The 12050-nt window shown below is 37.5% G+C and overlaps 2 protein-coding genes across 2 annotated transcripts in view; both read left to right on the forward strand.

Moving 5' to 3' along the window:
- The window catches only part of msh3 (mutS homolog 3 (E. coli)), a 69201-nt gene extending 62727 nt beyond the window's left edge, over positions 1–6474 (forward strand). Inside the window, exons 22-24 of the mRNA XM_038308134.1 lie at positions 2152–2284; positions 2416–2584; positions 6087–6474. Of these exons, the coding sequence (XP_038164062.1) occupies positions 2152–2284; positions 2416–2584; positions 6087–6168 (384 nt within the window). The 3' untranslated portion in view covers positions 6169–6474. The remainder of the gene's footprint in view (positions 1–2151; positions 2285–2415; positions 2585–6086) is intronic.
- A 1628-nt stretch (positions 6475–8102) lies between these two features.
- rasgrf2b (Ras protein-specific guanine nucleotide-releasing factor 2b) overlaps positions 8103–12050 on the forward strand; it is a 77018-nt gene continuing 73070 nt past the window's right edge. The window contains exon 1 of the mRNA XM_038308146.1: positions 8103–8748. Coding sequence (XP_038164074.1) covers positions 8473–8748 — 276 coding nt within the window. The 5' untranslated portion in view covers positions 8103–8472. The remainder of the gene's footprint in view (positions 8749–12050) is intronic.

Here is a 12050-nt window from a genome sequence, read left to right on the forward strand (position 1 = left end):
CCGGATTCGTATTTGAAGATGTATCCCCACGCCCCAACCATGCCAGAATCCTCTAAAGACCATTCTTCATGCAGTGTTTCTAAGGGAGGGTGCTGAACCCGGCATAGATACAACGATGATTTCTTGGGAGCTTCGAGGGGGTGGTTCGAAGCTTGGAATACAGAAATTGGTGTCTCGGATAATAAAGATGTTCCGCTCGGCAACGCAGATCTTTTATTCACCTCCATCGCGTCCTCCATTTCTTCGGCCGGTCTAATGTCTGGGGAAGGCATGGTCTCAGAGTCTTCCATAGCGTCCAGGGTTGTCGAAGTTGAAGCATCTTTCACCAAAGGTTCGATCCCGAATTCTCCCATCGCGTCCTCCATTTCTTTGCAGGCGGAAAAACGGATCTCGTTCTTTACACCTACTTCAAGCTGCTCAGGTAAAGCCGATTCTTTTTCCAATGCAGAGCGTAATTCTCTGCTTTTAAGAATAGCTCTCGGAATTCTTGACATTGTCGGTAGGAATGTAAGTGTTTTTCTCTTGCTGAAAATACAAAAACTTTTCTCCCCAGCAATATTTAAAGAGGACATAATTCCACCCTCCTATTTTCATTGGTTAGCTTAGGGAAGGAGGGTGGGTGATGGAGTCATAAATCTTGGGGATCCGGAAGGATGGGGGATGGGGAACAGAATGGGGAGGGGTAAGGTCATAAATCTTGGGGGATCCAGAAGGATGGGGGATGGGACCGGATGGGGGGAGGGGTGTCATAAATCATTTGTGGGGGAGGGGTAAGGTCATAAATCATTTGTGGGGGAGGGGACCGGAAGGGGGGAGGGGTAAGGTCAAAAGGTCATAAGTCATAAATCATTTGTGGGGGGAGGGGTGGGTCATAAATCACTTGTGGGGGAGGGGTGGGTCATAAATCATTTGTGGGGGAGGGGTGGGTCATAAATCATTTGGGGGGGGAGGGGACCGGAAGGGGGGAGGGGTGAGGTCAAAAGGTCATAAGGTCAGGTCATTAGTCATCAATCATTTTTGACATAAGGTGTATTACTAAGTTTTTTTTACAGGAGTTTGCACTCTGACCGAAGGGTTGTCGGTTCAAGGCCCAGCCCAGGATTTGTTTTTCATTGTGTCCATGTGCTAGACACTTCACTTGCATTGCGTACTGATGACGGTCAGAAGTCCCCTTGTCAGTGAGTGGCTTGGATGCAGCTTCAGTAACAGGGGAAAGAGTAAGATGTTTACTGGTTGGTTGTCAAAAAGATGACATTCACTTCATTTAGACCTCAAAAATTGAGATTTCTTTTTTTACAGACTTGAGTGCAGAGATTTAAAACTGTGTGAGCCAGTGATTACTTTGTTTGAGCAATTAAATATAGGAGGCACATTTTCTAACATGTATCATATATGTATTTACATTTCTATTCACTTGATTGTGTTATTAATAGAAGCAAAAGTAAAGGCAATGCATCTGTTTTTACTAAAGAGATTTCAGAAGCCATCTTCATGGAGCAGCAATAACAGATAAAATGTTTTATACAGATGACTGAAGCAGTCCAAGAGACTGACCACTTACTTTGATTTTTTCATTCTGAACTATTAACTCCAGAGTTCATTCATCTTGCCTCTCTATTTCAGCCCTGGCTAAGGTGAAGAACTGTCTTCCATTAGTTGATCTTTTCAGAGTTTGAAAAGCTAAAGTTAGTGTTTGCAGCAAAGGCAGAAAAATGAGCTAGGTTGCAAGGAGAGCCAAATTGGGTGTTAAAACAACTTAAGCGCTGAAACACTGAAAGGTGAAAAAATAAATAAGTATGCAACGAGTATACTGGTTGTTATTTCAATATTCTGGCTGCAGGGTACAGAGATGAAGTAGGACTGAATCAAGACGATGTTCAAGTTGAAGCTCTTTTCTTGCTTTTTTTTCCTACATATTGTTTAGTTCTTAAAAAACTTCATAGCTTCCATTTGCTTTGGCTTTCATATGTATATATATATATATATATATATATATATATATATATATATATATATATATATATATATATATATATATATATATATATATATATATATAACTATGTGTTTTTCATACAGGGGACACTTTGATACTGCTAAATGGCCTATGCCTAATGCTAACCAAACAAAATATATTTTTTTTCCTCACAGGTGAAAGCATTCACCTTGTTTGTGACCCATTATCCTCCCCTGTGTGAGTTGGAGCAGGTATACCCTGAACATGTGTCCAACTTCCATATGGCTTTCTTACTTAATGAACCTGACACCAACACTGACTCTGACAGTATGTTTGCACTTTTCTGCTTACCTCACCAATTGTTTTCATGCTGTATGTGCAAAATATGGTCAAGATTATCTTAGGGTGGATTTGGTGCACTTGAATACTTTCTTGTATATGACTGTGTATGTTGACAGATGGAGAGGTTCAGCCAGAGTTCATCACCTTCCTCTATCAGTTAACTGAAGGCGCTGCAGGGCGAAGCTATGGTCTCAACGTTGCCCGGCTGGCTGATATTCCTGATCCGATACTACACACCGCCTCTCGCAAAGCCAGAGAGCTGGAGACTATGGTCAATGCCAGGAGGTATATATAGCACATATATTCACTTTGACATTTCCTTCAAGGGTGCACTTATTTTGCACATTAAGATCAGGACAGTAATGCAGTCTTTGTTCTATAATGTGTGCACACAGTGAGCTGTTTGTATACTTTTACCTTTTTAAAACTGTTGAACAAAATCTTGCTTTTAGATTAACACTAAGCACATTTATTCAAATGTGCTTAGTGTTAATCTCAGTATAAATATCCAAATTACAAGTGATTAAAATATGTGAAGCCAGATGGAGAATTGATACTTAAAGCTAAGATTCAGCTCTGAAATGATTTACTAGACATAAACAGAGACTCATCTCTACTAAACTAATGTTTATTCAAACTTTTACACTTAAATGCACTTGATTTCATACTTGAGCTCCTGCATTTGAGCTGCAAAATGTGTCACTGTACCATGAAAAAAGAAAGGCATACAAATAAAAATCAAGGATTTATTTTGAACTATTAATTTATCTGAGGCTTTAAAAGTCTCTGAAACTACCATGCGTTTTCTGCCTGCTAGACATGTTTTTCACATATGTGGAACGGCATCAAATAAATATTTTCTTTTTAGATTTATGATTTCTCATTTATGTATCTTGGTTAATTAGTTGCTGCAGTCCTTTCATCCAGTCTAATTTTTGTTCAGTTTATCGGATTTTATATTGAATTCAGCCATGTATCATAAGTGCAGTGGAAAGTATCACAAATGTTAATAGATTTTTAGGTTTTGGCTGTTTTGTCACATTCACTTTTTTGAAGTCAGCAATGAAATTGTAATTGTACAAAAGTAAACTGAATGAAGACGAGCAGATTTCATATGGTCATTTTAATTCAGAATAACTAAACCAAACTGGTCCAGACTTTAGGGAAACAATTCAAGTGTTTTCAGCAGCTCACCATAAGTTTTGTAGATTAATTTCTTTGATTCAACTTCATTAAAAGATTTTTTTTGTTTTACAGTCATGCATTCCACAGGAACACAATCTCGTCTTTGATTAGGCCATTCCAAAACCTTAATTTTACTTTTTTGTCCCAAATATAAAAGTTTGAACTAACTGAGTAATTTGAACCACCTTAGCTTAGGGTCACAAACAGGTAATTATTTTCTAGGGAGCAGAATTTAAATGTCCAAGGATCCCAAACCATTATACTACTGTAAAACTCAGTTTCATAACAGATGCAACAGGATGCACATCTGCAACTTCAAGTTCTCTTTATCAAACCAATTAATCTTTTTTTTTTTTTTTTATATCTTCGTTTCAACTTTTGCCCAGTTTCTTCCTAGTTGTTGAATCATGGTCATTGCTTTAGTTGCTAACCTGGGTTTCTGGATGAACTCTTGATGCAGTCTTAAATAATTTGGACCTCAGCTATAAATAGGTTTAACATTGTTACATTGTCTCTGCATTCGTGGTTAATAGCTCTGAACGTGCTTACTTGAAGTCTTAAAGCCTTAAAAGAGCTATACCTGATTTTCTGGATAAGAAAAACTATTTTTACCTAATGTACTATGAGTTAAAAGAAGTAATTTGACAGCAACAATTGACTGATTAATTGCATGATGGGCGAAGACTGGACTTTTCATAACCAGCGACAACCTGCGATGGCTTTTCTGTGCCAGCAGCACAACAACAAAGACAGAGCCTTTTCTACAGCACCAGTACCTCCAGCGTGTGCCAGACAGGCTATGTGTACAGAACAGCATAACTGTCAGAGCTCAAGGGGATGAACAGCAGCTATATCTCCCCTGCCTGTCATTGCACCCACAGGCTTCTTAACAGCCTAACAGAACAACAGACGAAGAGAAGAAGGACCTGAAGCATAACATTGACGCAGCATAAACACATTTAATGTGAATGTAGCCATAAATTACTCTAGGTGGAGAACATTATAGTACTGCCTTGGACTAGATTGCTCAAAACAGACTCTAGTGCTGCTAGGTAACTTCAATATATTTTAGCAGCTCATAGCTGTGTGTTACTTTATGCTTTAGTAACATTTTATCTGCCTCTGTTACATACATAGAAATGTGGTTCCATAGGATGGTACATTAGCTTGAGGCACATGAATAATCTTGTGAATGTCATAGAGAATGAGCGTTTCTCAAGGGGGGAAAAACAGCAGTTGGGGTCAGGGCTCATTAATTAACCTGTGCAGAATCGGGTATAATCCCTTAAAAAATGTTTTAACCCCATTAAAACAGATTCTATTCTAATTGTGGTTTGGCCTACTATCTGTTTTCTTTCAGGATCTATTGAAGAAATCTTTTGATTTTTCAACTCTGTCAGTAATGAGAACTGGGTCTGCTTAATCATAGTTAGGGACAATGTAATGTTTACCTAAACTTTTTGAAATTTTTTTTTTTTTAATGCATGTAAATGTTTGTTTTAATTGCATTTTGGGATCTGATCTGTTTGATAATTATATAAACAATGTGTGACCAAAAAAAGGAAAAACAAGTTTGAAAATGGGCAAAAGTTATATAAACAGACATGAACACTGAATTAGGACTTATGAAATTAGATCAACATTTCTCATGTCTATGTTGCCTGTACAAGTTTTCCAATTGTCAATTTAAATTATTATTTTTTTGCATCAGTACTGAATAACTACATGTGAAATTTGCTGTGCTAAAAAAATTTTTTTGTTGTTGTGCTATTCTCTCCTTTCTGGCATTCAGCTGTGCAGCTGGTCTTTAATGGAAGGTTGTTTAGATTTTGAAGCACAACAATATTTATATATATATATATATATATATATATATATATGTATGTATGTGTGTGTGTGTGTGTGTGTGTGTGTGTAAAGCTAAAAGGGCTCATAATTTCTGATAACTATGTATGTTTTGCCTCCTTGAAGAGCAATGCTGAAATTAAAAATGGATAACTGAGACTCAATATTTTACTGCCTTAATTTGCCAATTGCAGTGTTGAAGATAAAGACCCCAGACTCCACAGTAATTTTACCTGCAATGAATATGGAAACTGCCGATATGAAGGTTTCAGCTTTCTGACAGAAATGCCTCTCAGTGAAGGAAGTTGAAGAGAAAAAATGTTTGGAATGACTTTGGCTACATCACTAAGTTTATATATAAAATTTTAAAATCCATCAGTTGTTGATGCTGATGCATAAGGGTTATCTGTAGGAGTGCACCCCAGGATTCCACTAAGAACTGACAGAAGATTGACATACAGTATAAATCGAGGTTTATACTTTACCTGTAGAAAAATAAATTATGTCTCCTATATATTATCTTATGTCTATTAAAACGTATCATTGCTCCTTATTCTCATTCCTTTCCACCCTGTAAAATATCTGTCAGCACACATACCAAATACGTCATTGGTGTAAACTTTTATTTTATGTTTGGTCTATGTTAGACCAACTCATCTATCATACTCAAAGGAGTTGAGTATAGTTTTCTGACTTTGCTTTGATTTTCTGCTTCAAGTTGTTTAACATTTTATTGTGTTTTTGTGTTTCTCTTTAGGAAGTATAAGAAACTGCTCTCAGATCTTTGGAGCATCTCTGATAAATCTTCCCTTCTAAAGTGGCTGCAGTCAAACTCTTGATGTCTCAGCATCCAATGATCATTGGACTATAAACACTTGAAGGAGTAAATTATGCAATCAAAAGCTGAACATGCCTGGAGAACATTTCTAAATGCTCACTATCCTTTTCCCTAAAGAAGCTTGTTGATTTTATAGTATTTGGATTTTCAGAATATGGTAATGATTTAAAAACATTTGCTACTGTAACCTGTCATCACGTCAGTTGAGAACTAATTGATCATATTTTTACTGAAAACTCAGTTGTGTTTGTGTGTTTGGTGGAAAAATAAATAAAAATGCTTGACCTGTCTTCTTTTATGACTTTTAACTTATAGTTGCTTGATTATTGAATAAAAATAGATCACTTACTTTTGGTTTATATTAAAATATGGATTAATATACATGGTGGTTGACCTTTGCAGCATGCCCCATCCCCCCATCCCCCAATCTAAAGACCATTGAATGCAACAAGACAAATCTGATATTTCTTTTTGTAGAATTATGTTCAATGATAAACTCTTGTAAACAAAGTGACAACCTTATTTATTTCATATTTCAAATTTAAGATTCGTAACAGGTGAAGGCTAGATTGGTGCATAAAATGTGAATTTATCTAAATCCATAAAACATGAGTAGGTGGAAGTGGATTTCATACGATTAAAAAAATGGCATGAAGTTAATTTTTTTTTTTAATATTATGCACCATATCTGAAACTATACCATTAAGACAATAGACCAGCTTCTATGTCACTTCTATCTAATTAAGATATTTCCTAATAGGAACTGCACATGTTTATAAACTGAACTGAAATGAGAATGGTTTGTATTGTTAAGACTGGTAACAGGTTGGCGGACAGACACCTGGCACCACCTTAAGGTAAATCCCAAAGCAGAGGAATTGATTCAAGTAATAAACTAGTTAGACATCTTATGCCTGAAAACACGAGGAATACCTGCCATTACAATAGCAAGAACAAAATAGTCCGTATAAAAGTAAAGCAGCTAAAAATGTAAAATTTTATTTTTTTTATTTTTTAAATCTAGGGTAGGGTGGGAGAGGAGATTGTTATTAAATACATTTTTCTCTCAAATATTGGTTGAGAAAAAGCTCTTAGGCCTAAAAATGTTGAAGTGATTGGAAAGTTAACAAAGGCCCTGTATTTTATGGAATAATAACATCATTCGTTACTTTACATCAGATCTGTTTATGAAAGAGTTACACAAATGTTAAACAAAAAACATGTTCTGAACTAAAATGTGAAGGAAACCTTGGACTTTAAATACATAAAATGTAACCAGAAACTTGTATGCACTTTGAGATTTTATGTGCCAGCTCAAAATAAAGAAGTGAATAATTGTGAGTTTAAAGACAAATCTATTCCTTTTATTTGTGAACATCTTTTGATGCTACCACCAGCATGCCTTTCTATGTGGAACAGATGATGTGCAACTGTTTAATAATAATTTGTAGAGTCCAAAGTTCATAGTTTGCATATTCCTACATGAGCTATTGATCTAGCTCCTTCAGAGTTGCATGTTTCTTTTTTGGTTTGCAGGTTATTTACTCTAGTTAAACATAGTAGTTTTAACTATGCTCTGTTAAGAGTTTTTATGTTTTATAACTTATCTCCACCTCTGTGTGTTGTGTTTATTCGGACTATTTGCTATTATTATTAATTTTTTTCCCTGTTGTTCTCTGCTAAACCTTTTAAACTTTCAAAGCAGGTACATTTGTGCTGAGACCAAGGCAGGTTGAATTTGTTTCGGGATATTTGAGTAAAGAGCGGCCAGCTCAAATATAAAAGTCTAATTAAAATATCGTTAAAAAGCCTTTTCAATCTTTTCACTTGTTATTAAGCAGAGCAGTTTCTTCTCTATATCTCTCCTGATGAAACGAGCAACTCTCGCTCCGCCTTTAATTCACCAACTCCAGGATCAGTGCGCATAACGGAGCGGGAGACCGATGGAGACACTGCGCCTCTGAGCGCAAGAGGGAGAGAGTTAACAACCGCCAAAGCGGATTACAGCTTGTCGCCCTGTGATCCTATCTCTGTTTCTCCTCTGGAGGGGTTTCCCTCCTGGTTCAGTTCTCCTCATAGAGGAGAGAAGCGTTTCTTTACTGACCGGTGCTTGTTGGATCGGCGCATCTCCAAAATGAGTTCTTCCTCCGCTGCGCTCTCATCACCGTGGCAACTTTTTCGCACGCCATCGCGGCACTGAAGAGCCTCTTGGTGGGGAAAGTTTTGCATGAACCCTGCTGGGATCATGGGCATACAATGAAAACTTCCATCTTCTTCTCTCTGCCTTCCAAGACGTGAGGCAACAATGCAGAAGAGCGTTCGTTACAACGAAGGACACGCACTGTTTCTGTCGGCGGTGGCGCGTAAAGAGGGGACTAAGCGCGGCTACCTGAGCAAGAAGACGGCGGAGAACAGCCGATGGTCAGAGAAGTTCTTCGCCCTCTACCAGAATGTATTGTTCTACTTTGAAAATGAGCAAAGCGCACGACCAGCTGGGATTTACCTGTTGGAAGGATGCACCTGCGAGCGCACACCGGCGCCAAAGATATCCACGACAGGGAAGGAGGCGCTGGAGAAACAGGTAAGGTATTGTTGTTATTTTTATTGCCTTAAATGGTTGTAAAGAATCCCAAACATTTAAGTATTTAGAGTGTAGAAATGTTAAAATTATGCATCATGTGACACATTATGTAGAATATTATCCAAACGGATGTCATTTGTGCACCTTTTTATGTCCCAGTTTTTCCTTCTGTTTAGCTTTCCACTAGTATACATATGCATTTAAGTAAGATTACCTTCCATTTAACTTTCCACTGGTATCCTTAGATGTATTTAAGTAACATACAAGCTCTATGGGTGCACACCATTAAAAGGGATCAACTGTTGCATAGCTGTGCAAATGCATTTTCCAGTAAAAGTCCTTTTTGCATTTCAATTGAAGTCGCAGAGTCTATAGGAAACACAGAATCAAAATAGCTGGAGGAAGGTGTGAAGTTTCCTGTCAGTGATGTCTTGGAGGGTCATGGCATCTGCTGGTGTTGGTCCCATTTACATTATCATGTCTAAGTTTAGTACAGTCTTCTACAAGGAAATATTAGAGCTCACCATGTTTCCCTCTGCTTGCTATATGGAGAAGCTAGGTTTATTTTCCAGCTGGACTTAGGATCTGCCTACACTGCCAAAAATACCACTGCAGGCTTTGATCACTTCAGTGTCACTATTCTGTGGGCAACCTGACTTAACTAAGTCCCCACTGAGAATATATGAAGTATGGCCCAGAAGAAATTATGATTAGCCAGAAGCAGCAAAGCAGAGGAGCTGAAGATCACCACGAACTGAGCTTCCTCAGAGCATTAGGCTAAACCCATCCACGCCATGCTGCATTAATGAAGTATATAATGCAGATCCCCAATTTTAATTAGATTTAAGAACTTATTGTCAGAACAGAAGTATATTTTCTTGTCATATATTAATTTAAATGTAAGTAATCTATACATAGCATTCTTTTTAAATCAAAGTAAATGCATTGTCTTTTTTGAAATATTCCTCCAAGGATCCAATGCTTGTTGACTGGAGTGTGGGGATTAACTGTCTTGTACCTTTTTTTTTAAAGCAGGTTTGTTTTCTTTAATGCCACCAAGTTTGCTTTATTTTTTATTACTTTATTTGCCATGTTTAAATACTTTACTTTCTAATGGTATTTGTTGTATTTTACTGTAATATTTATTAATTTTAATCATTCACCTTATCCAATCTGTAATGGTATTTTAAATACTGCATGCTGAGGAGGTCACTGACGTTTTATTCATGTGTTAAACAAGTGAGATTTATTATCCCAAATGTTGCAAAAAAGGCTGCAAAAGAGTTTAACCCCCATCTTATGGTGCATAATACTATGCATCTTATGAATTTAACTGGAGCACATTAACCAGTCCTGAACCAGTTTAACTGTTTGTTTTTTTTAGCTTTTTTTTTAGTATTGCAGCTCAGAATTTGACTTTAGACTTCCACCCATCTTCTCCTGCTTAATCCTTATCAGGGTCTAGGTGGGGCCAGTACCTATCTCCAGCAGTCAGGTTTCCAGTTCCAGTCAGGGTACACCCTGGACAGGTTGCCATTCTGTCGCAGTGCAAGACAGAGACACACAACATTTAAACACACACATACACACACTCACACCTAAGGAAAATTTAGAGAAACCAGTTAACCTAATAGTCATATTTTTGGACTGTGGGAGGAAGCTGGAGTACCTGGAGAGAACCCACGCATGCACAGAGAGAACATGCAAATGCTATGCAGAAAGACTCCAGGGCAGGAATTAAACCCAGAACCTTCTTGCTGCAAGGCATCAGGGCTACCCACTGCTTTACTGTGCAGCTCCTGACTTAAACTTGACTTGGTTATATATAAAAAAAGTCTTGAGATTTAACTTGGGCATGGGCAGCTTGAAATAAAATTTTCGGGCTGCTTATTATGGTTTGTTAATCATTTAAAATGTACAGTAAATTTCATTTGACTTGATAGTATCCATATAACATCATTATATCTTGCATTTAATCCTTTCAAAGGGCTCATTAAATAGTGCCTTCACACATGGGTTGTATATATTGCAGTGCGGTAAATCTAATCTTCACAATTGTTGAGCAATTGGAGAGAAGAAGCGAACAATCTAAGCAGAAATTCCTCAAATGGTTATCAAATATAGACCTTTGAAATTATCACCATTTATATCACCATTAATGAAAATAGTGTTTAATTCACTGTCCTGTATAAAAACTCTAATATGGGCCAGTGTATTGATCTACTCAAACTCATTTTCAGAGCACTCGTAAGTGGTGTAATTGGTCAGTAGGGGGATTTTTCTGTTTCCAAAACAAAACTCAAGACCAATGACCCAGTCAACATTCAGCCTGACTAGTTTGATTAGTTGTTCAAACTTCTTATAACATAGCACAGCCACACCAGCAAGAATTCTGCCACCAGGTGTGAAGGCACAAAAGTCAATGTTGGATTCTCCTGCTCCATAAAAGTCTTTATGAATGGAGTTCAGCCTTTCCAAATCCTGCTTTGATATAACTGCTTCCTACATTCACAATAAATTGCAGCCTTCCAAAAGCTTTTTGACAACAAGGCAGGAATCCATACCAGCTTCATCGTGCCCAACGTCTATTCCCTTATGTTATATGAGCAGATATTAAGGTTCATGATGACTAATTACATTTATTAAGGCTGTTTGCCTCGACAATTGCCTTGGGAGTCATGTCCAGAGCAGGTATAGTATTAAGTAGAGCTGCATTGAGCCTCCACTTTTGTTCTGGTATTAATCATGCTCACTTTTGGCTTGTGAGCCTCATAATATCTGAGGACATAAGTTCTTGCTGTTGTGAGTTGTGCATCAGAAAGCTTGGTTAATTAATCACACTTGCATATCACATGAAACAAGCCAAACCTTTTCGGCTTAAGGCTATTTTCTTGCAAGAAAATGGTTTTCACAATTTCTAAGAGAGGTAGGTGCACAGGTTATTTGCTTCTAACTCTCGAGAAAATCTATTAGTAAACACAGGTTCCAGTTTGTTTTTGTGCAGCGGTATGTCTCCAATACAATACAAATCCCATTTTCCTTTGCTCCTTCTTTGGACAACTTAGTGCAGTGCCACATTGTTGATATTGCTTTATCTGTCCATTTCTGTCTCCGCAGTGCTTCACAACGTAGAACATTGCCTGCCATTTACATCCTTGCACAGTCAGCTAACAAAAATGACTGACTTCTGTGAATCAAGAGCAGGGGCTTTTAACTTTTGAATCCATATGAAGGACACGCTAATAGCAAAGTGCTATTGCCATGTGGTACATTGCACTTGCAGTATTTCCAAGGCACGATTC

This window comes from Cyprinodon tularosa, unplaced genomic scaffold (assembly GCF_016077235.1).
Source record: "Cyprinodon tularosa strain WSP-4 unplaced genomic scaffold, ASM1607723v1 ctg63, whole genome shotgun sequence".
Lineage (NCBI taxonomy): Eukaryota > Metazoa > Chordata > Actinopteri > Cyprinodontiformes > Cyprinodontidae > Cyprinodon > Cyprinodon tularosa.